Genomic DNA, 24,913 nt, shown 5'->3' with positions numbered 1-24,913 from the left:
TAAAATGAAAAACGCCGTTGCCGGGGATCGAACCCGGGTCACCCGCGTGACAGGCGGGAATACTTACCACTATACTACAACGACTTGGTTGTTGATTGAATCATGAAACTAACTTGTTATTTCAACGATAGTATGTAATACTAACCCACGCTCTCACACACCATTCAATTTAATTTGATAATTTTATCTACTCGTGGACCATCAGGTGCTTTAATAAGCATATGTCAAATTTGTTAAATTTTTTATTAAGTCAAAGTCATTTTCATTCATTCTAATGAGAAAAACTAAAAGTAAATGTGATAAATTAACGAGTATTTTAGCACATTTTAAAATATTAGAACGACTCAGAATCAAATTAAAAATCGATTAAGTAAATTGAAAGAATGTGATTAGTGAGGAGGCATTTGCTTAATTCTTTTCTAAATTCGAGTACAGCCATTGTCTTATAATAAAACTCTTGCAGATAACAAACCTTTGGTAGGAAAACAAGCGGAGCCTTATCTCCAACGAAACAAAACTCCAAATAGCACTGACGACATTAACCAGAAAAACTGCTTCCCTGCATGCTAATACCTTACGCCAATGGCTATGTCATCTTCCACCTCTACAATATATACTGCCCAGAAAAGCTTTCATATTACTAATCCAACTCCAAAGATTGGCTGTGCATTTTCGAATTCCATAAGGTTTGCGTCTAAACCGCGCGGGTTTTGCATTATTAGGAGCTCCGGCGATGCATCGGCAGAGACTGTTACGACCGAAGCCAATACAGGAAGCTCCATTGAAGCTCCGACAGAACCGCCTTCTCTGATTTCTGCTCTCAACGTCGAACGGGCCCTTCGTGGCATACGTACGTAATGTCGATCTTGATTACTTTCTTTTTATATAGAAGACGATAGTTTAAACTACTCTAGTATACCGCAAAGGGCGAGGGTATCCAACCTGCCGAACACACATATGCGTCCCGATTCATATTTGAATTTAAGTCTTTCAGATTAACTCACAAAAAATGGTTTGTATTCCAGCAATTACAGATGTTGATCACTATGGCAGGCTTGGACTTCAAAGAGGATGCTCCTATGATGAGGTTCCAACCTTTATTCTTGCCCTTTTTTTCACAATTAGTTTGAAATATTCCTCCATATAGTATAAGTGTCAGTCGAATCTAAGACATGTGGACCTTTTTTCGTTGAGACCGTCATTTAACAAATTGAGTTTCTCTTAATTTTAAGCAGGTTTCAGTTGCATACAAAGCCAAGCTTGACAAGCTAATGAGCCAGGAATTAGAAGAAGAGGAGCTAAACAAGAATTTGGAACCTTTAAAAGTACGTTTTAAGTACCCTTTTGTTCTCTTAGTTCAAATGATTTTTACTTGAAATTATACTGTCTGAAAAACGTACTTCTGAAAAATATTTTTGATCATCTAAAAACGCTTTTAACCAATTTAAAGACTTTTCCAAATAGGCCCTTCGATGAATATATTGTCATTATACTTTCCCATAACACCATTTGCTGATTAAAATTGTACATCATCCATAGGAGTCGTACACAATCTTGTCATCGGGGGATGAACGAAGATTTTACGACTGGAGCCTGGCCAGGAGCGCAAACCCGGACGGGTACATTTGGCCTTATGAGGTTGAGAAAACCAGACCGGCCGAAGGAACTCCGCCGCCAGTGGGGGTACTTACTAATCTTTGTCCGTAGTTTTGTAATTATTTTTTTCGGTTTAATAATTAGGTTCAAGGTTTTCATTTTTCTTGTTGATCTCGGAGAGGACCGAGCCGGTTGAAATCAGGTTAAACCATTTTAATTTCTTCCCAAGGATAGTCGGGATGAGTTCGTCATGAGGTCCCTTGCAGCCATGGATTTTAATTCTTAAGGGTATCGGTTCAAGTTTCCGTGCAAGTCAAGTGCGTTAAGGACTTGCATGAAATGGAGACACCAAGGTTGCAGCGTCGAATAATTGTTTTGAGACACTGCAACCAGGACTTACCCGTTTCATGTCCTCGTCTACCTTTGGTTGTCCATGAATAACTGAGAAAACCGTCGAAATAATCTCTGCGACCACTTGTTATTGCAGGAACCAGAGGATCCAGGGCCGACGAGGTTGGTGGGGTACTTCATATTGGGATGGTTGATATTGTCCATCGTATTATCCATCGCCCTTAACCGATCGAGCCCTTAATCGACCGAATAAGTTTGTTGGAAACTTGCATTACATGTCAAATATTTTTCTTTGCAGCTTCTTAATTTTGCAACAGTTGGTAAGTATTGCTGCGTTGGACTGTTGGGTTGCAATTGCATCTTCCTGGGGAAGAAAAGCAAGATATCTGACCTGAAAACAGAAAAACACTTCGTATTAGTAAAATTCGGAAAGTAACCAGTTTACTACGGGTAACGCATTACCTTTAGCATCGGAATCTGGCATGTACAATCCCTTTACCTACAAATTGGTCTTTACCACGCCGAGAAACCAACGCTAAAACATGAAATTCATACCATCATTATACAAAATATGCAGTGTAATCTTCAGTTTTTAAGATTGTACGTGCACTGAATTAGACACGAAAACTCTAAACAGTGTATTATAATCTTTTTACTAATGCAAAGTGGAGTGCAAGAAGCTGGGTAACTAGGATATAACATAAAAACGATAAACATATACTGGCGAATCAAATTTTGCAGCTCCGAAACGTTGAAGATTTGTGGAGTCAGTTTTTTTTCTTTTTCTCCCCCTCGTTTTATGGCTTCTGTTTCTGCACCTTTTTTCCTCTGAAAGAGAACATACCTTCACTGGCTTTAACATGTCTGCGAAGGTAAGTTTTGGGACGAACGGAAAGCATAAAGCCCTATGATTACATCAACAATTGCTGCTATTCTTAAAACTTTTGAATGCTAGCCTCTCCCTCTATGGCCAAGCTAGAATAAGTGAAGAGGTGGGTTAGCAGATATTTACAAGTAGTTACTGTCCAAAAGCCGAGTCAATCAGATCTGTTTCAATAAAACCAACAGAGAATCGGCATTAGATCAAGTATCCTGCAAAAGTCCGAGATTACTGTGCGCTAAATATGTTGCTTTCAACAAGTGTAGGCAGGTTTTATCAAGAAATAAACGGAGCTAATAACAAAACATTAATACAATCTAACTGAAACGAAAAAGTACCATATTGAACATCAAAGTTTAGAAATGCGATTTCATCTACACAATTTACCTCACAAACCAGTCCCGATTAGTGTTTTCTTTTCTGTCTAGAATACTGATAACCTTCTCCACAATCTTCATCTGACCCACTAACCATCTTCCACCTGTCATGACTCCGCTCATCAACATTACTCTTTCCACTGAGCTTAGAATGTCTAGAACTGTGACTGCTCTCTTTCTGCAACTTCTTATCACTGGAACCACTTTGATCGATACCAGATCCTGCGTGGCTGCGATATTTCTGATTCTGCCTTTTGGATTCATGCTCGATCCTGTTTCTGTTATTGTCTTTGGTATATCGATGATGACTCTGACTGGAATCATTGCCACACTGCTCTCTTCGATCCTTATGCTTTCTGGAGCTTCTATGGTGATGCTTCTGTCTCTCTTCACTGTGGCAACTGGAGCTACTTGGCACATCGTCTAATTCTGAACTTGATCCTTCCGTGCGATGATACTGCTTCTGATCTCGACCATCAACCACCAAACGGGAACTCTTCTGCTGACCATCAACTGCAAGCCTGTCTTCATCTGTGTGATTATGATGCCGATATTGCCTCTGGGACCCTTTAGTAGAGCCATCCTCAGAGTAACTTATGCTCATTTCCCTGTTTATATGATATCTGTGGTCATGTAATTTTTCCGTCCCATTATAGTAATGTCTCTCGTTTAAATCACGGTCTTCGTCATCTTCACCATCATGAGATTGTTCTCTGAACCAGGACAAAACCACTCGTTAGTCATTAAAAATCAGGTATATTAACAAACTATAATCAAAACCAATAATATTATTTCAGATGCAAGATCGCATAACCAGAGATGCATATACCTTTGCCCTTATTTACACACATAGATCAAATAAAATGTACATAAGTTCCTCCTACTGATTATTGATAATAAAAGACTCACCTCCTCAAATTCTCATTTGAAACTTTTCTTCTCTTTACCCAACCATGAAGATCCATGGATTCCAAACGACTTAAATGGCAGTCTTCACCAGTCACTGGAAGAGGAGCAACACCTCCCATCCTCATATATCCACTGCAAGATGGTTTGGTGTAAAAATCAATACAATGCAATTATGAAGAATACTTCATATGATTGAGGACCAATAATAATGAATATCTTCCGTACAGCAATCAGCTAAAGATGAAACTGAACCTACCCAAAGGAAGGGAATGAGTTATACATAGATGGCATGTATGCAGGAACAGCATAAGGAGCAGGAGGGACCATATTTGTGCCAAAAGCCGTCATCGCATGATTTCCATATGGATTTCCAAAAGGCATGGCATGAGGTGAGGAAGCCCCATTCCAGTATGGTGGTACATAACCTGGCATAGCTCCTGGAAAGATTGCATTTCCTAAAATCCACAAATTGGTGAGCATCACAGGCAAGAGTTCACGCAATTACAAATGAATGCGTACAACTCCTATTTCATACCTGCATGAAGCATAGGATGTGGGCTTGAAGCAACTGGACAGTCTCTGATGAAATGGTCTGGCGAACCACACCTGTAACAGGTACGTTCCCCCTGATTCCATAAAGACAAGTATACATTCAAAAAACGCACCCAAAATTATAAATAATTAAGTCACGCAACCAAAAAGTGCTCAAACAATGATTAACAGTTTGTTCCAACAATAAAAATGAGAATTTTCACGTCTACTTTCACAATGAATACCTTTCTGTGCTTTCCAGTCTCTGAGAAGCTCTTGTCACCACCTGGTGAATAGCATGATTGTCAGAAAAGGTTATACATGCCAAAACAACAATCGAATAAGGTTCCAGCAATGTCACAAGGACCAAGTTAGATACTACCTTCTGAAGAAACCCAAGGTGGCCTCTTTTTTGTGATTGCAGGTTTACCATCTTTTTGGAAAGGAGGGTTAAAAGCAGATTCTGCAAATAAATGATTAGAACCTGTCCCTGTTACAGGAGAATGAGGCGCCTCTGCCTCTCTTTGTAAAATATTACCGCCCCGAGACACATCTTTGGCCTGAATTCCAGATTCTCCATCTGTTTTTACATTAATAACTTGTTAAACACAAGAGTGGGGTTAAAGTATGTCAGAATAAACATATGTGAAACTCCTACCTGGAGCATACTGGCAACAATCATTATCTGGAGCAGTGATTAAATTTTGGGATTCTAGGAAATGCTCAATTGCTTGCCTCAGAGAAACATTTGGCAGCAAATCTTCTACTCTGCATTTGGTCAAAAGACACATGGGACATCTGGTCTTCTCTCGCAACACTTGAGAAATACCTGAATACAAAATGTGCATAAGCTATCACACTCAGGTTACAGCCCAGAATCACTAATACCTAACACAACATCTCTTATGAAAACTATCCAACGGTAAACTATCAGACCATAGACTTACATTTCTCACAAAAACTGTGCTGGCAGCATGGTATCATTACGGCCTCCTTGAAAAATGCGTTGCATAGAGAGCATTTCAGCTCTGATGACAAATTAGCATGCTGTGTATCTAGGGCATTCGCACTGCCCACCCTTCATTTACAAGAGAGAAAACAAGTCAGATCATTGAGACCGAAGAACCAGACAAACAATAAGATAATACAACAAATGCATCTCTTACCTTTCCACATTCATGTCTTCTTCTTCAGGCTTTGATTTTGTCGGCAATATGATTTGTTCAACTCCACTATGCGCATGAACTATATAAAATAATTCAGAGTGGTAAGCATAGGCCTAACCCATGAAAAGACAAATACAAGTAACAAACATAGGCCTAACCCGTGAAGCTTTGTAATCGAAGCACATACCTCCTGGAATAGCATCACTAATGCCACTTGCTTCAAGTTTCAAGCATCGTCTCATAGCAGGCTCCGAATATCTAAATACAAATTGAAATCATGTACAGCATAAATACCAAATATTTACCGAACGTTTGGTATATGCAATTCCAGAGTCTTAAAATAAACAATCATACACCACTAGGGAATCACTAATAAAAGAAACAATCAAACCTTTTGATGCCGTTATCGGTATTTGGTTGATAATCATAGATGAAGTTATCCTTGTCCGTATCCAAATCAGAACTGAAAAGGGTTTCTTTAGGAATGGGATACAAGTCAACCCCAAAGTCATCAAAGTCAACGGTCTCAGCATTCTGCGAAACACCGAAGACAAAAGAAGAAATTAAATAGATAATCAACCAAAGAGCTTCAAATGTGACTAAGAAATATCCACAACTGCAACTTGAAATGCGAGTGCGAAGTTTAAGATACAAACCGGTGCAGCGGGTGATTTAGCATCCACAGAGTCCTTGCTATGAAGATTCTGACATGAATTGAAGTGAGGCCTGTCACAAATCATAAGAATAAATTCAAATTCCGAAACAATAAACAAACTTTGATCGCCAATTAATATGCATGCCAACTGAAAACGTGCACCGAATATATAAAACTATATATCAAACGGATAGGTATCTTACTGGTTCACATGTACTGATCCTGCAGGAACTCTCTTAATTACCACGCTAGAACCGCAAGGAATTTGAATGCTCTCGTCGTTGTACTCTGTAATCAATCCGAAACCGAAAGGCGTTTCAAAACGTAGCTAACAATATACATAAACCCTAATTCCAATTCCATGCAACCAAACACCAAAATCGTAATTCTAACGTGTTTCTGAATCAAACGGACACAAAAAGAAAAGGATTTATGGCTAACTGTAACGTCTCAATTGGTTTTCCTCCCGTTTTCTGGGCAACCAAACAGAAAAATAAAATTGAAAGCGACAAAGGCTATTGACAAAGAGAAAGGGAGGGAGAGAGTTGACCTTGACCGGTTACGGCGTCAGAGAAGACGAGTTCGGAGTCTTGGCAGAGGTTGAGGTTCTTGTGGCGAATTATCTTGGATTTGAGATCGCGAACGGAGATGGAGGCGCGGCCGTCGATGGCGACGGATTCAAAGTTGACGGAGCTTCTGAATTTGAACTGGACCGCCATGGCAGAGCGGAGGAGCCGAATCGGTGGGAGTCAAAAACTTCTGATCATCAAGTTGTCAGGTGGAGAGAGCGAGAGAGAGAGGAGAGAGAACGGAGACGTGACGGAACGAGGTTATATACGGGATTTTCTAAGAAATTTCCGTTTTCTTGGTGCGAAGGTTATGATTTGGACTATAATTTATTTAATAAAAAGCCCAAAACAAATTATCTATTCTAAAGTTGGAGGGGAATTGGCACTGTTCATGGCTACAGTAAAACAAATGCCACTCGATTTCATCTTATTTGCAAGAAATCCATCTGATATGGGCTGGGTTGGCCGGTAATTATTAAAGGTTAGCAGGGTGATTTTGTCTCTAACCAGATTTTCATATATTTACGGTTTTACCAATCTATTCTAAAATGGGCCCTCGATTTTGCATTATTTACATTTCTACCATTGTTTGTCCTGTGCTTCATTTTTATTATAGGTTGGGTCTTCAATTTTAACTTATTAACCCTTTCTCTTTCTCCCGCCTCTCCATCTCTTTCAACCCTCACCATCTTCCCCTTCTCCGTAAAACCCAGAGGCCGAGAGGCCTGAGTCCACATCACGATTCGCCACTCTGGCGAGCCTCGAATCCATCAAACAACCACTACCTCCCTGGACTCCCCTTTCTTTCTTTCAATCGGTGGCTTCGAAGGTCACTGTGAGACAAAGAGAATGGGTCATCGGGATGCGGGGAGAGAAACAGAGAGCGAAGGGTGGGGATCGTGAACAGCCGTCGTTCCTCAGTCCAGAAATCACTCACAATCGTCTATGCTCTGTTGTACCTTCAGATGAGTCACTTCTTGCTTTTGATTTTGGACTCAAATAATATTTTATTATTTCTTGCATTTATATCTGCTTGCATGATCAGATGAGTCACCTTGCCCTTTTGATTTTGTACTCAAATCTTAATATTTTATTATTTCTTGCATTTATATCTGCTTGCATAGTCACTTTGTCCTTTTGAATTTGTGCTCAAATCTTAATATTTTATTATTTCTTGCATATATATCTGCTTGCAGGTTCGGTTTGTCATTTTGATTTCGTACTCAAATATTTATATTTTATTATTACTTGCATTTATATCTGCTTGCATGTTGTGATTGAGAGGCCAGAATTAGTTTACAGATCTTTCTGCACTGTTTGGTTGGTTAGGTAGCATGCTTTTGTCTTTTTTTTAATCGATTTGGGGATTTTCTGCCCCTCTATTTATTCATTTGCTCTCAGTTTTGTTTCTCAGGTTCCTGTGTTTTTCTGTTAACTGTTCAAAGGTCCATTTTTTTCCGTTTTGTAGTTTAAATTTTGTCTATTATTCTGTCTGGCCTACCATTTCAATTCCAATGCTCTTAAATTGTATGCATCTGTGTCTCTGTGTGTGCATATGAGGTTGTGCATCGACTTCTCTGCTGCCTAATTTTAATGCAATTTTTTTTATTTCAATTGTTTCAAGACGAGAAAACTCATTATTCTCTTATTTTTATGGATTGCAGGAAACGTCCTGCTGACTTGGGATTTCAGGTTTCATTTGCTAACCCTAACTTTTTAATGTTGTGAAACAATTACTGTTTGTACGTTCATTTGTTGTGTTGTTGTATTGAATATTTTTGTATTGTTCTACAAAATGTTTTTCATTCCGTCTTTGTTTTTGGACAACAAAGTGATTAATTACGAGTCTTTGTAGATTAATCTGTGTTTCATTTCCCCTGTCTGTCTATCTTTTACCGATTGGTTTTAAATATGTATATGTGTGACTGTTTTGAGAAGGGTATTATGTTGCAGTGTATGTTTTGCATCTTCCACTTTGGTTTGACAATTAAAAAAAAGAGGTGACATATGTTATTAGGCAGTTTAGATGTCAAAAATTGTTTCCATACCAAACTTGAGCCGTACATATGTGTTACCCGCTGCTTAGTATTTATATATAGGGTTGCTTAGTATTTGTATATAGCACCATAACACATTAGCTGCTACAAGTTGCAAACGACTAAAAAATGACAATTCAAAACTCCAACGAATTATCGTGCCTATTCGATAATGACACAGAGTTTCTCGCAATGAGGTGCAGACCCCATTCTGTCCACATAGGTAGAGAAACCAGCACCAACAAAAAACTTAAATTCAACAACGTCAAATACATGTTCAGTAATGGCTGCCACTCCTCGGTTTATCAATGGCTGGTTGAGCTCAAGCTCCTGCTTCTTGGTCACCACAGGAGCAGAACCAAAGCGAGCAGGACCAGTACCCTTAGTTGTTCTATACCTTGCAGGAGAGGGGTTCAAGTACCCGTTCGGGGATTTAGTTTATTATTACCCCCCCACAAAAATAAAACTCTAACAGCTAGGTTTCGAGAGGGCTATATCTATCTCCGGAACAGGGGAGGAAGGAGTTTTATTCTTTACAGCCCTTTCCAGACCTTATGTAATTTCCTTCGGTTGGGTTAGCTTTTTGGTAGGAAAGGCGGTAGTAGAGTTGCTAGAGGTCCTTCGCGTCACTCTACTGTTAGTTTTCCAGGCTTGGGTGTAGACTCCTTAAAATTGCTTTTGCAAAATTTTAACGCATTTACATTACAAGCTAAAGTGAATTTTTTCAAATCGGAGTAATGAGCAGAATTAAGAAGTTCTGTCAAAACTTTCTTGGGATATTCGATTGGATCTGCAACTTTAACCGTTGGAAGAAGGTTGGGATGTTGTTCCTTTGGCTCATCGCCACCGTAGTGGTCTTTTGGTTTTTAAATATGTACGGATGGGTGGGATTTTAATTTTAAAAAAGGGTCATGTATGCCATTTTTGTTGGGTCATAAATCCAATGATGTAAATAATTAACTTTTTATCCTTTTAAGAATTAAGTGTTGTTACTACTTATTTGGCCACCTTTTTATCTTTAATTAATTAAATTTACATTAATGCAAATTTTTTCTAATCAATTTCATTACACACACACACACACACACATCTGTAGATTAATGGAACCTCAACTGATTCGGTCCTTGGTGCTGTACGAACCAGCAAGCAAACTTGAAATTAGAGTATGCTGAATTTGGGTCACAAAGACTATCGGAGCTGATCCCCAGGCTGCAAGCTTGGACTCTGTGTTTGTTGATAAAGAGGTTACAAAATTGAAACTTTATACTTATTAAATGCTTTAAACCTGCTTGCATTACTCATATTGTTTCTTTTTTTACACTACAAGGGAAATGCGATCCATGCAACTATGAACTCCTGGGATATCCAATTCTTTTCTGAGCAGCTTAATGTCGGTTTTACTTATGAGATAAACAAGTTTCGTGTCATCCGAAACAGAACTTCGAGCAAAATTGTCCCTCATAACGCAATGATTGAGTTGAATAGGTGGACAACCATAGTCCCTGTTGAGAGAATTGGCCAAGTCATCCCAATGCAGTGGTTTAATCTGGTTGAATTTGATCAGCTTCACCAAAAAGTTGGCAGATATGTGGAACTAACAGGTAAACCATAACATATTTTTTGCCGGTAAACATTTAAATTCATTTTTAGCAGTTTTAATGTAATTGACTTTACCGTTATTCTTTTTACTATACTCTGCATAGATGTTTTTGGTTGTTTAATGGCCTTACAACCAACTGAAGAGGTGAATGTGCAAAATGTTAGGGTTGCGAAAAAACGAAACATGCAGATACAAAATATAAGGTCAATGATCTTTTTATTAAATTGGTGTTCTAAATTTATACATAAATGACCGTATAAACATGAGGTACAATACACTAACTGCATTTTGTTACCATAGAGGAGATCAAGTGAGGGTCACCCTGTGGGCAGAGAGTGCTACAGGTTTTCAGGAGGCTGCACTCAAATCGCTGGTGCCGCCTGTATTCATTGCTTTGACTGCTCTTAAAGTCAACCAGTACCAAGGTTATACCACCCCATCGTTTAATGTAACAACTTCAAATTCTTTTTTACTAATTGCAATCTTTGTATTTACAGGGAAACCTGTTTTAGGAAGCACAGGCTCAACGGTGTGCTTTTTTAACCCCGAAATCCCGCAGCTCACGGAATATAAACAAAGGTAAATCAACAAGTCTTCTTTATCGTTTTACAAATTTATTATTTTACTAACCATTTCTTCTCACTAAAAATGTACAAAATAGATTTCAATACCTGAACTTGCCTGTTGAGATTCTACCTAGCTCTGCTGAAGGGTATGCAAAGCCCCATGTGACTGCTGATTTTGAATTAAAGACAATTGAAGAGTTGCTTCTCCTTGATCCTACACTGAACAAAGTTAGTTCATTGTCTTTGCGCTGTTAAATAAAGTGTTTCTTCTTTTGTGAATTGTATGTGTTGCAACCACTTCTTGCTTGATTCTCTCACATAATATGAAAAAAGCGTGTCATTTGTTGATTGTGTTTGACATTATTATGTTTGCACCGTCCTTTTAATGAACCTTATACTACATTTTAGTTTATCTCTTTTACATTAACACAAAAGCATGATAAATGCATATTTTGGTATCTACTTAAGTTTCAATGGTGTTCATGTCTTTCAAGTGGTTGATCCATTTTTTATGAGAAAATGTTTCTTCTATTTTGAATTTAGTTTTGGTCCAAATGTGTTTGATTTGTTTTCCATTCTTGCATTTTGGTTGCGGAAACAAATCGTCACCAATTGTGTTCTACTTTTTGGGTTCATCATCTTTTTTGCTCAATGTTTTAATGCGAGTAATGCATCTGTATCATAACAGGATACAAAATTCATGTGTAGAGCGACGATTGTGGGTTATGATCTAAGCAAGGGATGGTGGTACAAATCGTGCCCCTCTTGCCACAAGGCTGCAAAGAAAATGTCTGCAGACTTTGAGTGCTATGAACATGGGTTGTTGAAAACATTGCCTGAACCATGGTAACAATCGCATCTAATTATTTAACATTGTTTACATTTCTTCACACTGCCTATACTTTTAGCAGCACACCGTGTATACTTTTAGCAGCAAACATTATCTTTCAAACTATCTGACGCAATGTGTCATCATTTGTTACTTAGGTTCAGGATAAATTTTATTGTGGAAGACAACACAAATCAATTCAACCTTATGATGATCGGAAGACACGCTGAAAAACTTTTGGGTGTATCTTGCCACTCCTTGGTCATAGAAGAAGGGTACAATGATTCTTTTATGCTGCCACAAAATCTTAAGAAATTTATTGGCACCACAAAAAAATTCCAGCTTCGATTTGGAAATCAAAACAAGGAATTTCCCAAGACGGATTTTGTTGTGTGCGGATTATTTGAGGAACAACCACCATCTGCGACATCAACTAGCTTGGTTGAACTGTGCACACCTGCTGCAAATGCCGAGAAACAGATTGTTAATGATGCAACCCCTGCCTCCTTTGCGCCCTTAGAACCATGTGCTCAAGACATCCAACTACCTGCATCAAACAAAACTACTGTCAAAAGAGCATTATTCGTTGAATCGGAAGCTGCCAAAAAACAAAGGTTTATTTTTCCTTATATCACACAACTTCGCAGTAAATGAACGAATTCTGTATATATTTGGAACCTTTAATTCTGACCTTTTAACTTGGACATCAATTGACAGCAAAACATGTGAGGAAAGCCAGCCACAATCCACAATTCTAGCTACAATATCAAAGGAATTCACCAAGCCCGTCATTCCCAAAATAGAGCCTTCAGTCAAAGTTTCTGTAAGCGCACTGAGAAGTAGGTCGCAAACCAAAAACCTCAAACAAAGGTATAATTATGGTGCATTATTTTAACTATTATGCAAATACGATCTTTGCATCAACCTGTTATTGAGATTTGCTCTCATTTCCGTTTCAGTGTTGGAGATGTTGATTTCCTAAAAAAATGATTTCTCAAGGATTTAATGGTGGCCTGGTGCATGTGATTATACCTATGTACATTTTTTGGGCATTTTACTTCAAAACTTAAGCACCACAAGCACCGCAAGCACTGGAAGATTATGTTTTTATGTTTATTTTTTGCAATCGTTGAGGTGATAACATGGCTTGCAAGACATGTACTTTGTCGAGTTGCATGCACAGACAAAATATGTGCGGACTACATGTTGCTTCAGTTCCTTATGTTAAAACAATATTTTGTTGTGATTATATTTTTGGTTATGTCAAACTTCTAAATAGCCATTTTGAATGTCAATGGACTGATTATGTAAAGTTAATTCGATTTAACTGCAAGCTAAAATACTTATTCTACCACAACGGTTAACTTTTGTGTTCGGTTTTCACATTATGTTGAATCATTTCTATTGGTTTATGCTTTTTTAAAATTGCCTAAGTTGGGTTCTATATTTTGTAGACTAATATTGCTTCTCCCATTAGGTGCTTTGTGTAGATTTTGTGGGTCTTTAGATAATGGTGATTCATAATTACACGCTATTAGAATGATTCTCTAATAATTCATGCATGTCCTACATTACGATTTCAAACCCCCGCAGCAACGCGCGGGCAATTTTCTAGTGTTAAACTAAGAAACAAGTTCAAGTCCAAATCAAATTTGGATTTCAACTTTTAAACATGATTTAACTTCTTCTGAGAAAGTTCCTTATAAAGAGTTAAATAGCAAAATACCCAAAATTTGGCGAAACTCTCGTAATACCCAAAATGCTCCTCCTTTTTTATAACTTTAAAAATAACAAATTAAAATTAAATAGCAAATTAGTAAAAATAATCAAATGAAAACAACCACATAGAAGAGTTACTAACATTAAAAAAAATCATAAACTATAAATTAAGGTTTTTAAAAAATTAAAATGCCTAAAAAATAAAGATTAAATTGAAAAAAAAAAATTGTCAGCTGTTATCTCGTGTGACAAAAAGCTAATAGTAACATAGTGCATGATTATTAATTTATTTCCATTAAATGCAAATAAAATTGGGAACTTTAACGAAATGTTCCCGATACTGTTCACTTTAAAGAAAAACTACCCTTTTACACTAAAAAGTCAATCCTAATACTATTCGTTTTACCTTTTATTTTGTCCTTATTGTTAAAACTCAAAGTTTTCATGTCCTTTGCATTAGTTTTCCATATAAAATTCCCAGTCTCATTACTAAGTTGGGCTTGAAATTTCAGCCTATGTCTGGCGGGCCTCGGTCATTAGAAAGCCCGCTTATGCTTAGAAGGCCTACAATTTTAAACGGCGAGCCCACGACATTTTCAATAAGAAGCCCAAAACTAATTTATCAAATTTGATCCAGTTAATTTCTCACCCTTTTCTCTAGATAGAAGATACAAGCAACAGTCCATTTTTCTTGTACAAATATTTATTTTTATTATTCAACTTGATAAACATGTTTGTATACATAATTTCTCTTATTTAGCAGACTCATCAACTTTGTTTATTAGTATCGTCAACGTATACGCAAAAATTAGTGTATTTTTTAATAAATACGTATACATGTATGTTATGATTGACATGAAACCAATCAAGATTTTGTGAGAACCATAGGGCCAAAGAAGAAAAACAACCTTCGGCCACATGGACAGAAGACTGGACGTCAAACAGTTAGCTCAACTGCTCAAACTTTAGAACGCATCGTAATTTGCGACTGTTTACGTTTTCTTTCATGATGGCATCATGAAGAACAGTAATGCTACCAATTACCAAACAATAGGCCCTGTGATGATGACCATTTTAATTAACACCGTCCTAATTTGCGACTATTTACGTTTTCTATCATTATGGCATCATGAAGAACAGTAATGCTACAACTTACCAAACAATAGGCCTTGCAAGGACCATTTTAATTAACACCGTCCTAAGAGTAGATAGAGTTGTAAGATTATATGTCTGCTTGACTGTCATCACGGATAGGATGAACTTTTTTTGATTTGAAAGGGTTGGATAATCGTAGTTTATCACTAGTTGTCATCTTTCTTGGAAAGATAAACAACACGTTCAATCTTACACCATCCATCGTCTCTACTTCGAGAGATTTTTCAGTGTGATCGGAACACGGGACAGTACACCATGTGTTACATTATAAATGATGGGATATGTGTGTTAAAAAGTTAATAACTTAAATATTAAAATTTTCCATCACTTGTATAAAAACACGTGGTGTACCACTTCCCATCAGAATGAAAGTTTTATCATCTACTTCCTCTTGTCTCTTTCATTCGGGGAAAAGAAAACTCAATAGTTTGTCTTCCATACTTCCACCCAGCCGTTTGTCTTTCTTGCATCCCTCTTTTATTTCAGTTTTCCTTTAACAGGAGTTAGGCACCACCAAATTCCTCTTTTTGTTTGATAAAACAACCTGCAACCCCTTGTGTTCAATGGAGTATACCATTCAAAACCATATTCGTAATATTAATTACCTTGTTTAAAAAAACAATCCAAAGAACAGATCCGGAAGGGAAAGACCTGTGAAAAGGTTGAAATAAAATTTTAATTCTTCGGCGACGGTGTGAAATTTGAGGCAGATTGCTTCTCCTTGTTCATAGGGAAAAAAAGACAGAGGGATAGAGATGGAAGACGACGGGGACGAGTTGGCCCCCGGAGAAGACGTGTGACGTGAATTTTGTTTTTTTTGTTTTTTTTCCTTCAATTAGTTCGCTAATTATTGTTTAGATAAAACAAGAAAGTGTTTTTTTTTATTTTTTTTTTAAATTCTATCTACCTTAAGATTAATTAATCGAACGATCTTAACCTAAACGGTCCTCACAGGATCTCATTCATAGGTCCTTAGGTGAGCAATAATGTCATGCATAATCTCTCATAAACCAAACAAATCATAAAATATTATTATTATTATATTTTATGTCCAAGGAGGAAGGGAAATGCCAAGGAGATGTGAAACAAGATCTATTTGTATTGGAATGAGAATCCTCTTTGGATTTTCTTTGTGAGGATCTCGATGATCCTCAAATCGTGTTTGTTCATTGTACATCGTGCAGTCGGAAATTATTTTAAATATTTTTATTTAAAATTAAATATAAATAGTATATGACGAAAATTGATCGTATAATATACGATGAATGAACAAGATTTGATAATTCCTGAGATTCTCACAAAGAGAATCCGAAAAGGATCCTCATCCTTTGTATCAGACAAATTCATCATTATTTGACATTTTAATTTAATAATACAATGGTATGTGAAAAAAAAAATTTAAAACAATTAACATGTATAATTAAACCGAAACATCAGTGTAAATATAACCTCATTCCATACAAATCACTTTCACGTGAGACATAACATTGTCATTATCATATCTACCTTTCCATTTCCCTGGTGCATGAAAACGTTTACCTCCCTGGAAAGTTAGGTACGTGCGTGGTAATTTCATTTCGTCAAATACTTCAATCACGTTTTTGATTTTTTAAAGATTCATGACCCCATGATTTGATTACTTTCAGAGTACTATAGGACACTTGATGTCTTGAACCATGTGATACAGACACAAACAGTAAATATGTCCACGTTTTCATGTCCTTTCTTTGGTGAGGACAACATGGTGATTGGTGAGGATATTATTAATTATTCGTCCTTTTTTATAGGAAAATTTTTAATTACGAGGAAAACACGGAGTATACATTAAGTGTTTTTATATAAGGGGGTGTGATATCCACACACCCCTTTTTACTTCTCACACACCCTTATTAATTTATGTCTGATGATCTTTTTCAATTCATCATATCCGACGGTCGAAAACTAAAAAGGTGTGAAAGCAGTAAAAAGGGGTGTGTGGATATCACACCCCTTATATAAGTGGTTAAAAATTTAAAATTTTAAGCTATTAATATTTTAACACACATATCCTACCGTTTATATAAAAATACGTGATGTACTACCTCGTGTAACGAACACACTAAAAAAGGTCCATGTCCAAATTCAATGATGAATTGCAACAACGTTCAGTTGATCACAAAACTAGACCGAATCACGTGATTAACATTTTAGAAGTTAAAGAGTGGTGTTCATGTCAATAATCAAACACTGTATTGATCATATATAATTCTAGCAAAGACGAGACTTAAGTACCTCCATTTGTATTAGCAAGTCGTGACGATACAGATTAATACTTTTATTAAGAAGTTATATTGTTAGTTGTTAATTGAAATCTAATGATAACATCATGTTATAATACAATTAAAAATAAAAGTAGGAAGCCTGAAAGTGAATATAACGATAATGTTCACTAAAAATAATTTTCTATATTGTTACAAGACGTTCGTATAACGATCAACATTATTAGTTGAATACATTGACGATTGCCATATAACTTTATTAAAGCAAATAGTCTTTTCCATAAGTTGATACGCAAGTTTATGAGGACCCTTGGTTTTATTTTATTTTATTGCCATTGAGTGCCCTTGATTAGAACATGGTCAAATAAATTTATGAGGACCCTTGATTTTATTTTATGTATACTTCTGTTGCTGTATGAAAATGATGTTTGCGACTCTGCAGCCTGCCCGACTTTATTAACAGTCTTTCTGGAAGCTTAATTTGGTTGGATGTTGAAGGGAAAAAAGGTTCTACTTCTACCTCATTGACTTGGCTGTAATTAAAAGTTAGAAGAACTATATATAAATGTTCATGTGTGCGCGCGCGCGTTACTGAAAGTGGGCATTCAGTGAGGGGTCGATTTAAGGTGTAAGCTAATCAGTCATCATCATGCTTGCGGAAAATAATTTTTTTTTTTTTTCAAATGAAGAAATATTATGTGAGATTAGTTATTCGTCAATGGCCGTAAGCAAGGCACCTACTCTCTTCTAAAAGGGTGAGGGCCATTACACCGAAGAAAAAATCCCGCTCGTTCCTCCTCCACCATATTTATTGATAATTAAAGAAAGAAAATAAATAAGATACAAGCGGGGGCCATGCCAAGACCCGCAAAAACAAAAACAATCAACAAAAATGCTTGCAGAAATTATAACTACAAATTAAATTGATATTTTGAGGACAAATTGAAGTTGCAAGGAAGTTGATATTATAATTAACTACAAATTAAATTTGTTCAAAAAACTACAAATTATATTGGCATGTGGTCATTTTCTTTTCTTTATTTTGATATTACATGCATGAAAGACAGAGAGAGAAAAGCTAATTAACGGCTGACTGTATCCTGAATAACTTTGAATGATATTGGTATATAATTTGACAAAATTCAATGAATGCAGTACATGCATTGATTTCATCAACAAAATAGGTGTAAAGCTAAAACTGGGTTAATTTCAACATGCTCCATTATATTCCTCCATAGTTTCAAAACAACCATCATGATAAAGAAGTACAAAAATGTCAAATATGGATGGAGCAAGGAACTTGTAGTTGGAGCGTTTACATCTACACCCAAAACCTTTATTCGATCCACTCCCCCAATATTGATGTATCTTAGAAAGAATTTATAGTTTATAACCGAAATTTAATTCCTAAATTAAAAAATGTTAGTTTTTATAAAAACTATCATTTATAGTCAAAATCTCACGTCAATTTACCGAAGTACCCTCAAAATTGAAAACCAAACGCCAAAGAGATTTTCTTTATGTTCTTTCTTCTTTGGTCTTTTCATTTTAATGGTTTAATTATTTTCAGATCCCAATTCGAATTGGAAAAGATAGGAGGAGCATGATGAAATTAAACATTTTTTGAAATGGTATTTATTCTGATGGATATTAAGTCAATCAAATTATCAATTTCATTTCTTAATTTACAAGCCTACAAATATGATGATGAAAAATTCACATAACAACAAGTTTTAAATATTCTTGTGTGATAAGTAATTGGTATTTCTCAGAAAATTTTGTTATGTATTTCTGCATATTTTTTAATAGTATTTTGTAAGTATTCATTTTGATGGAAATTGCGATCGTATGCTCTCATGCATTCTGCACATGAGCTCTTAAACAGAGGGCACCCTAATTAGGCATTTAATTGAGTAATAAAAATTGAGCATAATATGCACAACCAGTGAAACAATTTAATATGAATATGTGAAAGACAAAAAGAAAAAGAGGGAGATGGAGCAAATCACCCCAGAAAAGTGCATTGGAAGATGAGAATATTTAGGATCGATTTTATGGTGTACATGATGAGAATCATATATATGACGATTCAAATTCAAAGTATAAGCAAGTCGATGATGATGCTGCTTCTAAATCCCAGTATGGCAGAATGATACTGGAGAACAATGATGCTTGATTAGGTTTTGGTTTAAGGGTGTAATTAAGTTTTGATTTTGAGGCTAATTGAGTCTATTTAAGTGAATTGTTGGCTATATTTGAATTGTTTTATAAAAACTGGTTTGTGGCTAAATTTTAGCTACTAATAATAAATACTCTTTGATAGATGGGGATCTTGACAAAAATATAGGTCAATGAGTAAACCTAACAAACTTTTTTGTGGCGTAAAAGATCTTCTCTCTTCCAAAACGGGAAGCACTGGATATACATGAATAATGGAACTGAAATGTGCAAATCTTGGGGTTTAGCGTGTAGCCAATTTTGATATTGCAAACCCAGATTTTTTTTTTTTCCCAGTTGAGTAAGGCACTTTATTTCTTAATTAATTGGGGTCATGCCAATTGGAACTTCATATTATTCAAATCCATAAGAAATTACTTCACGTAATTAATATGCATAAAAAGTTTCAGTTTCCATCACTAACAACTTTCCAGTAGATCTTTAAAAGTTTTAGGGAAGATTGGTTACTCTCACCACCAGTGTCATGACATATCCATAATTCGAACCGAAATGACTTACGCATGACACCTAACTGCCAGTTGCCACTAATATAAATTTACGTAAGAATTTACCATGCACCAACAAGGATTACTAATAGCGAAACTACAACCTTGGTGGGTGACACACAAGGTAAAGGGACCTTTCGAACTGAGCTAACCACTTAACTCCTTAAATTTGGCCTAAATAATAATTAACCTATATGTTTTAAATAATAATCAACCTATATGTTTTGAACAAATATAGAAGTAGTGAGAAATTGAAGCTTGCAATTAAAAATGGTTGGAATGCAAACATCATGCGGATGATGAGCAAACTTTAGGTTCAGTTTTCAGTTTGTATGCACTTATATGTGTTGCCTTGTACTCGTCTCTTCCGAGCACGTGTCTCCTTGGTTCTTTATTTCAAGATCGTGAAAGCACTATATATGCAGTTATAAATTAGGTGAAATCTGCCCGAAAATGATTTTAATTTTTAAACAAATGAAGTACCTAGGCAAAACGCATATATATAGCTGTTTAAGATGAAGTGTGTTATACACAGATCCTGTTTTCTGCTGCTTAAACTAATATTGCCAAAAGGTTGGAGACAAACTAATTGAGAAGATTCTAGAATATATTATTCTTGTATATATGTCACGTGAGAAGACATGCTAGCAACTTTGTCATTTAAATATTTTTCGTTCTACAATTTTTGTTTTCTTTCTCATTTTTCATTGTTGCACGATGATCCAAACTGTCTATATATAAAGTTAGAAAACTTATAGTGATCAATCAGTTACAAACCAACTAAATTTAAAATTTTTTAGAGCATCTCCAAAGAAGATGTCAAAAGTCTTATGTGAACTGTTATGACAAAAAGGGTAGTTATGGTCCAAAATCTTACATGAATTGACATTCTCCACTTTACTATCAAATTTAAAGGCAATGTAGAAATTATTATTATTATTTTGTTTTATTTTAATGCGAGCCAATATATTTCCTTATTTTTCTTCACTTATTAATTATTTTTATTATTGAATTATGACCATTTGATTAGCCATCTTAATAGTTATTCAATAAATAAAATATTTTTCAATAGAACACTGTAATTCTAACAATTATTTTAATTTTTTTATAAAAATGTTTGTTCAATTATGATCTAAAAAATAAACAATTCTAATCATTATGAACTATATGTTACAATTTACAAGATCAAAAGAAAAATGAGCGAAAAGATTCGGTGACAATAAATAAAATCTTTCTCAATTAAACATTGAAATTCTCAAGTTATTTATAGTTTTTTATAAAATTGATTTTAAATTATGACCTAAAAAAACCAATTTCAAACATGATGAAATATAGATTGCAAGATCAAATGAAAAATAAGAACGAAAAGATCTGGTAACTGGTGAGTAACATCACCCTTGTCCCTATAACTGAGGATGGGACTGGTACTGTCACATTCAAGATTGCCCCATAAAACCTAAATCTTATTTATTTATAATAAAAAACACATATATTCAAAGTTGAAGTGACAGGCAGTGGTTTGAACCTACCTCTCATCGATGAGACAAACTCATCCTGGTCTCCCAGCCAGCTGCGCTATGTCAAAAGGAAATGACAAGGCTGCTAATCTTGTGTAACAATGCAATATTAGTCTCCTTATGTATAGGTTTTCCAAAATCTCCATTATTTTGCAGGTCATGAAATCGATGGTTTTGGACTTACAAGGGGGTTAGCGACATGACTAAACCTTAGAAGAACTTATAAAGTAAGAATACAATGTTATAGTAGTATCTTCTGTCACTGAAATAAAAATATGTGTAAACTTTGGTCTACATATCTTTATTTCATGGGCACATGTAAACTTTGGTCTACATATCTTTATTTCATGGGCACATGTAAACTTTGGTCTACATATCCTTATTTCATGGGCACATACAAAAAATTATCTGATTACATTTTCAAATCGTGTAAGTTATTCTCGACTTCTAAGCATGATTAAAAATAGTGCTATACCCTTCTTTTGCCTTCTAGGTATGATTAGAATGATTCATTACAGCCGTTAATCAAAATTAGATATTAACCCGTGGATAGATGCTTCTTTACCTACCTCAAAATATCATCATTTAATTAGATATCAAACCGTGGGAAAAAGTGAACCAACCCCATTGTAGCTACCAGCAATTCAAATCTCAAAAATTTGTGAGAAAGTAACTTTGAAATCTAGCTACCGTCTTGAAGGAAAGCTATCATCTAAAGACGAAAAAAATAATTCTTAGAAGACAAATTAGTAACGCTCATGCATATGCCCCGCACATTTGGCACAGACGAAGGAGACTTTAGGAAATTTTGTTAGGACCAATTTTCTTACATCATCAAATAAAAAAATGTCAAAGGTATTTGTTTTTTTTTTTTTGGATCACATGCATTGTGTCATGTTCCTCTGTTTCCTAATTATCAATGTCCTACTCGGAAATCGAAATATACATATACTTTGATGGTGGAACCCTTGTGAATTTAGTAACATCATGGATCGAAAAAGCCTACGCATGTTTGGGGAATCATATTTATTTGTGGCTTGACAATTTGACATGGTGAAAAACTGCACCATGTCAATTTAATGATTAGGAAATGACCTAAGCAACATCTGCCTCTCAATTTAGAGCAGGTTCGCCCGTTTAGGGAGGACAAGGCATGTAACATATCCTTACCATTCACCCCAAATAGTATTTATCTTTGTGCAATTTTATCCGTTGGGTACGGAAAAAAAATTTGAAAAGTGGAAAACAAATATAGGAGATTGATGTAAAAATACATATTGAGTTGCGGTGTGGGAATGAAGAAGATGGTTGAGTAATTTTAGAACAATAAGAAGAAAAAAATCCCTATTTTTTTATAATTTTTTACCATTGGACATGTTGGAAATATATAATTGCCACCTTTCATGGTTCCTTGTTTATTGCGGTAACGATGTTTGCATTCTCAAATTTAACAATCACACTTTAAGCATGTTATTATTGAAATACTCATTTTGAATTGCTAAAAATTCAATTGAATTACGAAAAGTTAATAAGAGTACGTAAGTCACTACATGCCTTAAGGATATGATTTGGGCATCTATATGCAGCATCCGGGTATCTTAATACTTATTGAATATCCATCACGAGCCAAAGCTCAACTACAACTAAATTTTAATGGTTTTACATAAGTCACGCATTCACACTTGGTTATTTATGTTACTATGCAGCATATGAGTTAGACAATAACATTTTCTTGGGATGGCCAATCCTCAGAGTCAAGCAAAAATGCCAAAGAATCTAAATCCAATGAGGCACCGTAGTCCTCCAGCTCGCAACCGTTTCCAACCGTCCAGCAGCCGTCGTTGATCATTGCCTCATCCAACGGTATAGAGTCGAGCGACTGAAATTCATTGCAGTATTGATCTCCCTTCACATCAATGTCGTCCTCATCGCAGCCAAAGTTCTTCAAGATGTTGCTGCGGTCGTCTGCATTAGTCCTCGGAAACTCTTCGGTGCTTCCGCCTTGTTCCGCCAATTGGGTTTGATGAGATTGCAGCTCTAATGGGTTTGCGGCAGCTGCTGTATAATTTTCATCGCTAGGAATCTTTTGTGGGACTAAAATTTTGGACAACCTAGTGGCCTTGGTTCTTATTACTAGAGGTTTAGCAGCTGCAGTTGATGTTGTTTTGGACTCGACATCTTTCTTTTTCACTACGGATTTGCTTGGATGTTGAGAAGTTTCTTTCGAGCATCCAGAAGGAGAATCGGCTTTCGATTTCTTCCACAAAGTTGTGTTCCAGTAATTCTTGATTTCATTGTCTGTTCGCCCCGGTAGCCTTCCGGCTATCAACGACCATCTGTAGTAAAATATCAACAGAATTAGAGCATCCAACTCAAAACCAAAATGGTTATCAAACGGTCTCCTAATTTGGAGTGTGTGAGCGAGAGAGAGAGAGAGAGAGAGAGAGAGAGAGAGAGAGAGAGAGATACCTGTTACCAAGAAGGTTATGGAGTCTAACAATGAGTTCCTCTTCATCACCTGAAATGTTGCCTCTCTTTATGTCTGGTCTCAGATAGTTTAACCATCTCAATCTGCAACTTTTACCACATCTCTTTAGACCTGCATTTTATTCAGTTGGAAGGGTTTTGGTAAAACAGAGAGTGAAAACAGAGCAAAAGATAGGTAAAAATTGATGGAGAAAAAAGCAAAAAGCAGCTTTTCTCACCGGCTCTTTTGGGAAGGCTTCTCCATTTGCCTTCTCCATGGGCTTTAATGTAAGCTGTTAGAATTTTATCTTCCAAGGCAGTCCAGGCTCCTCTGTTGAGTCCTTCCTTGGAGCAACATGGACTCCTCCCCATTTTTTGGCTTTCCCTTCCCTGTTTCTCTCTCTCTCTCTCTCTCTCTCTCACACACACACACACACACACACACACACTCACAAAGAAATAGGAGGAGTCGTGCCCTTTTATAGCCCACGCCACAAATGAAGAATGACAATCAGAGTAGAAAGCGACTGTTGCTTTGAAATATTGTATGGGGTCTTTAGGCAAGGAACTGATGAGTCTTGTACAAGAAACTGTAGTTTTGTGAGGTAGGAAGGATTTGGTATTCTAGGGTTTTTATACACACAAGCACGATGAGGGTCATACATATTTACATTATCGGACTGTATCTGAAGCATTGATCGTCTTAATTTTTACTTGAATATATATATGGACAACATATAAATATTAATCTTTGTATTAAAAAAAAAAATCTATTTAATAAGACCATCTCCGATCATGCTTTTTATTTTCTAAACTTAAATGTTAACTAAACAACTAGAAAGTTATTTTAACGACTCTCTAGAAGGTAAAAAATTGTTATTAGCATTAAAAAAACAACTAGTCAACATGCATTTTTCCTTGTTAATTAGTTTATTAAAGAAAAGTCATGTGAGCAAATTAAAAGCGCTTACTAGCATAATGCATATATAATTTTTCAACACATAAGTGTA

The 24,913-nt window shown here is 35.9% G+C and overlaps 4 protein-coding genes and 1 non-coding gene across 15 annotated transcripts; 2 read left to right on the top strand and 3 right to left on the bottom strand.

The window, feature by feature from the left end:
• Nucleotides 1-12: 12 nt before the first annotated feature.
• Nucleotides 13-84, bottom strand: TRNAD-GUC. Its single transcript has one exon. It is a non-coding gene; the product is annotated as a tRNA-Asp (tRNA).
• A 394-nt stretch (nt 85-478) lies between these two features.
• On the top strand, nt 479-2,248 carry LOC103952676 (NAD(P)H-quinone oxidoreductase subunit U, chloroplastic). Its single transcript, XM_009364332.3, has 5 exons — nt 479-850; nt 1,026-1,087; nt 1,236-1,325; nt 1,540-1,683; nt 2,084-2,248. Exons 1-5 carry the CDS (start codon nt 583-585, stop codon nt 2,186-2,188), a joined length of 669 nt encoding a protein of 222 aa, XP_009362607.1. The 5' UTR covers nt 479-582; the 3' UTR covers nt 2,189-2,248.
• On the bottom strand, nt 2,050-7,336 carry LOC103952686 (E3 ubiquitin ligase PARAQUAT TOLERANCE 3). Of its 8 annotated transcripts, none has more exons than XR_007256369.1 (17): nt 7,016-7,336; nt 6,669-6,753; nt 6,467-6,536; nt 6,202-6,344; nt 5,998-6,068; nt 5,811-5,889; nt 5,592-5,722; nt 5,303-5,473; nt 5,027-5,224; nt 4,890-4,930; nt 4,649-4,739; nt 4,370-4,568; nt 4,114-4,245; nt 3,215-3,917; nt 3,010-3,039; nt 2,792-2,864; nt 2,050-2,482 (listed from the first exon to the last, which is right to left on the bottom strand). XR_007256369.1 is itself a non-coding variant. In XM_048579322.1 (16 exons), the coding sequence occupies exons 1-14, from the start codon at nt 7,182-7,184 to the stop codon at nt 3,233-3,235; spliced, it is 2,265 nt and encodes a 754-aa protein (XP_048435279.1). In that variant the 5' UTR covers nt 7,185-7,336; the 3' UTR covers nt 2,734-2,864; nt 3,010-3,039; nt 3,215-3,232. The 8 variants fall into 8 exon arrangements, 3 of the variants coding, with proteins under 3 accessions (XP_048435279.1, XP_009362622.1, XP_009362627.1); XR_007256362.1 differs by lacking the exon at nt 3,010-3,039 and having other exon boundaries at nt 2,050-2,338; nt 2,410-2,482; nt 2,792-2,994; XR_007256346.1 differs by lacking the exon at nt 3,010-3,039 and having other exon boundaries at nt 2,792-2,994.
• Nucleotides 7,337-7,387: 51 nt separating this feature from the next.
• Nucleotides 7,388-13,314, top strand: LOC103952702 (replication protein A 70 kDa DNA-binding subunit-like). Of its 4 annotated transcripts, none has more exons than XM_048579329.1 (12): nt 7,388-7,515; nt 7,748-8,726; nt 10,167-10,314; nt 10,398-10,671; nt 10,774-10,873; nt 10,971-11,095; nt 11,168-11,249; nt 11,332-11,464; nt 11,925-12,082; nt 12,224-12,679; nt 12,783-12,935; nt 13,025-13,314. In XM_048579329.1, exons 4-12 carry the CDS (start codon nt 10,419-10,421, stop codon nt 13,053-13,055), a joined length of 1,491 nt encoding a protein of 496 aa, XP_048435286.1. In that variant the 5' UTR covers nt 7,388-7,515; nt 7,748-8,726; nt 10,167-10,314; nt 10,398-10,418; the 3' UTR covers nt 13,056-13,314. The 4 variants fall into 4 exon arrangements, with proteins under 4 accessions (XP_048435286.1, XP_009362646.2, XP_048435291.1 ...); XM_009364371.3 differs by having other exon boundaries at nt 7,651-8,726; XM_048579334.1 differs by having other exon boundaries at nt 7,421-7,515; nt 8,699-8,726.
• A 9,596-nt stretch (nt 13,315-22,910) lies between these two features.
• LOC103952719 (transcription factor MYB123) lies at nt 22,911-24,351 on the bottom strand. Its single transcript, XM_009364391.3, has 3 exons — nt 24,143-24,351; nt 23,907-24,036; nt 22,911-23,773 (listed from the first exon to the last, which is right to left on the bottom strand). Exons 1-3 carry the CDS (start codon nt 24,273-24,275, stop codon nt 23,152-23,154), a joined length of 885 nt encoding a protein of 294 aa, XP_009362666.1. The 5' UTR covers nt 24,276-24,351; the 3' UTR covers nt 22,911-23,151.
• Nucleotides 24,352-24,913: the final 562 nt, after the last annotated feature.

The sequence above is a fragment of a genome, unplaced genomic scaffold (genome assembly GCF_019419815.1).
Source record: "Pyrus x bretschneideri cultivar Hongxiangsu unplaced genomic scaffold, Pyrus_bretschneideri_v1 Contig1, whole genome shotgun sequence".
In the NCBI taxonomy this organism is placed as follows: Eukaryota; Viridiplantae; Streptophyta; class Magnoliopsida; order Rosales; family Rosaceae; genus Pyrus; species Pyrus x bretschneideri.
This window is presented reverse-complemented; position numbering and strand designations above follow the sequence as displayed.

What these genes read in the sequence shown, in the direction of transcription:
- LOC103952719 (XM_009364391.3), bottom strand. Translation starts at nt 24,275, where the DNA reads ATGGGGAGGAGTCCATGTTGCTCCAAGGAAGGACTCAACAGAGGAGCC. An exon ending in AAGCCTTCCCAAAAGAGCCG is followed by an intron (nt 24,037 to 24,142) that starts GTGAGAAAAGCT and finishes AATAAAATGCAG; the next exon opens with GTCTAAAGAGATGTGGTAAA. An exon ending in CATAACCTTCTTGGTAACAG is followed by an intron (nt 23,774 to 23,906) that starts GTATCTCTCTCT and finishes ATTTTACTACAG; the next exon opens with ATGGTCGTTGATAGCCGGAA.
- LOC103952702 (XM_048579329.1), top strand. Translation starts at nt 10,419, where the DNA reads ATGAACTCCTGGGATATCCAATTCTTTTCTGAGCAGCTTAATGTCGGT. An exon ending in ATGCAGATACAAAATATAAG is followed by an intron (nt 10,874 to 10,970) that starts GTCAATGATCTT and finishes TTGTTACCATAG; the next exon opens with AGGAGATCAAGTGAGGGTCA. An exon ending in ACCAAAAACCTCAAACAAAG is followed by an intron (nt 12,936 to 13,024) that starts GTATAATTATGG and finishes TTTCCGTTTCAG; the next exon opens with TGTTGGAGATGTTGATTTCC.
- LOC103952676 (XM_009364332.3), top strand. Translation starts at nt 583, where the DNA reads ATGGCTATGTCATCTTCCACCTCTACAATATATACTGCCCAGAAAAGC. An exon ending in ACGGGCCCTTCGTGGCATAC is followed by an intron (nt 851 to 1,025) that starts GTACGTAATGTC and finishes TTTGTATTCCAG; the next exon opens with CAATTACAGATGTTGATCAC. An exon ending in GAGGATGCTCCTATGATGAG is followed by an intron (nt 1,088 to 1,235) that starts GTTCCAACCTTT and finishes AATTTTAAGCAG; the next exon opens with GTTTCAGTTGCATACAAAGC.
- LOC103952686 (XM_048579322.1), bottom strand. Translation starts at nt 7,184, where the DNA reads ATGGCGGTCCAGTTCAAATTCAGAAGCTCCGTCAACTTTGAATCCGTC. An exon ending in GGATCAGTACATGTGAACCA is followed by an intron (nt 6,537 to 6,668) that starts GTAAGATACCTA and finishes GATTTGTGACAG; the next exon opens with GCCTCACTTCAATTCATGTC. An exon ending in ACCGATAACGGCATCAAAAG is followed by an intron (nt 6,069 to 6,201) that starts GTTTGATTGTTT and finishes ATTTGTATTTAG; the next exon opens with ATATTCGGAGCCTGCTATGA.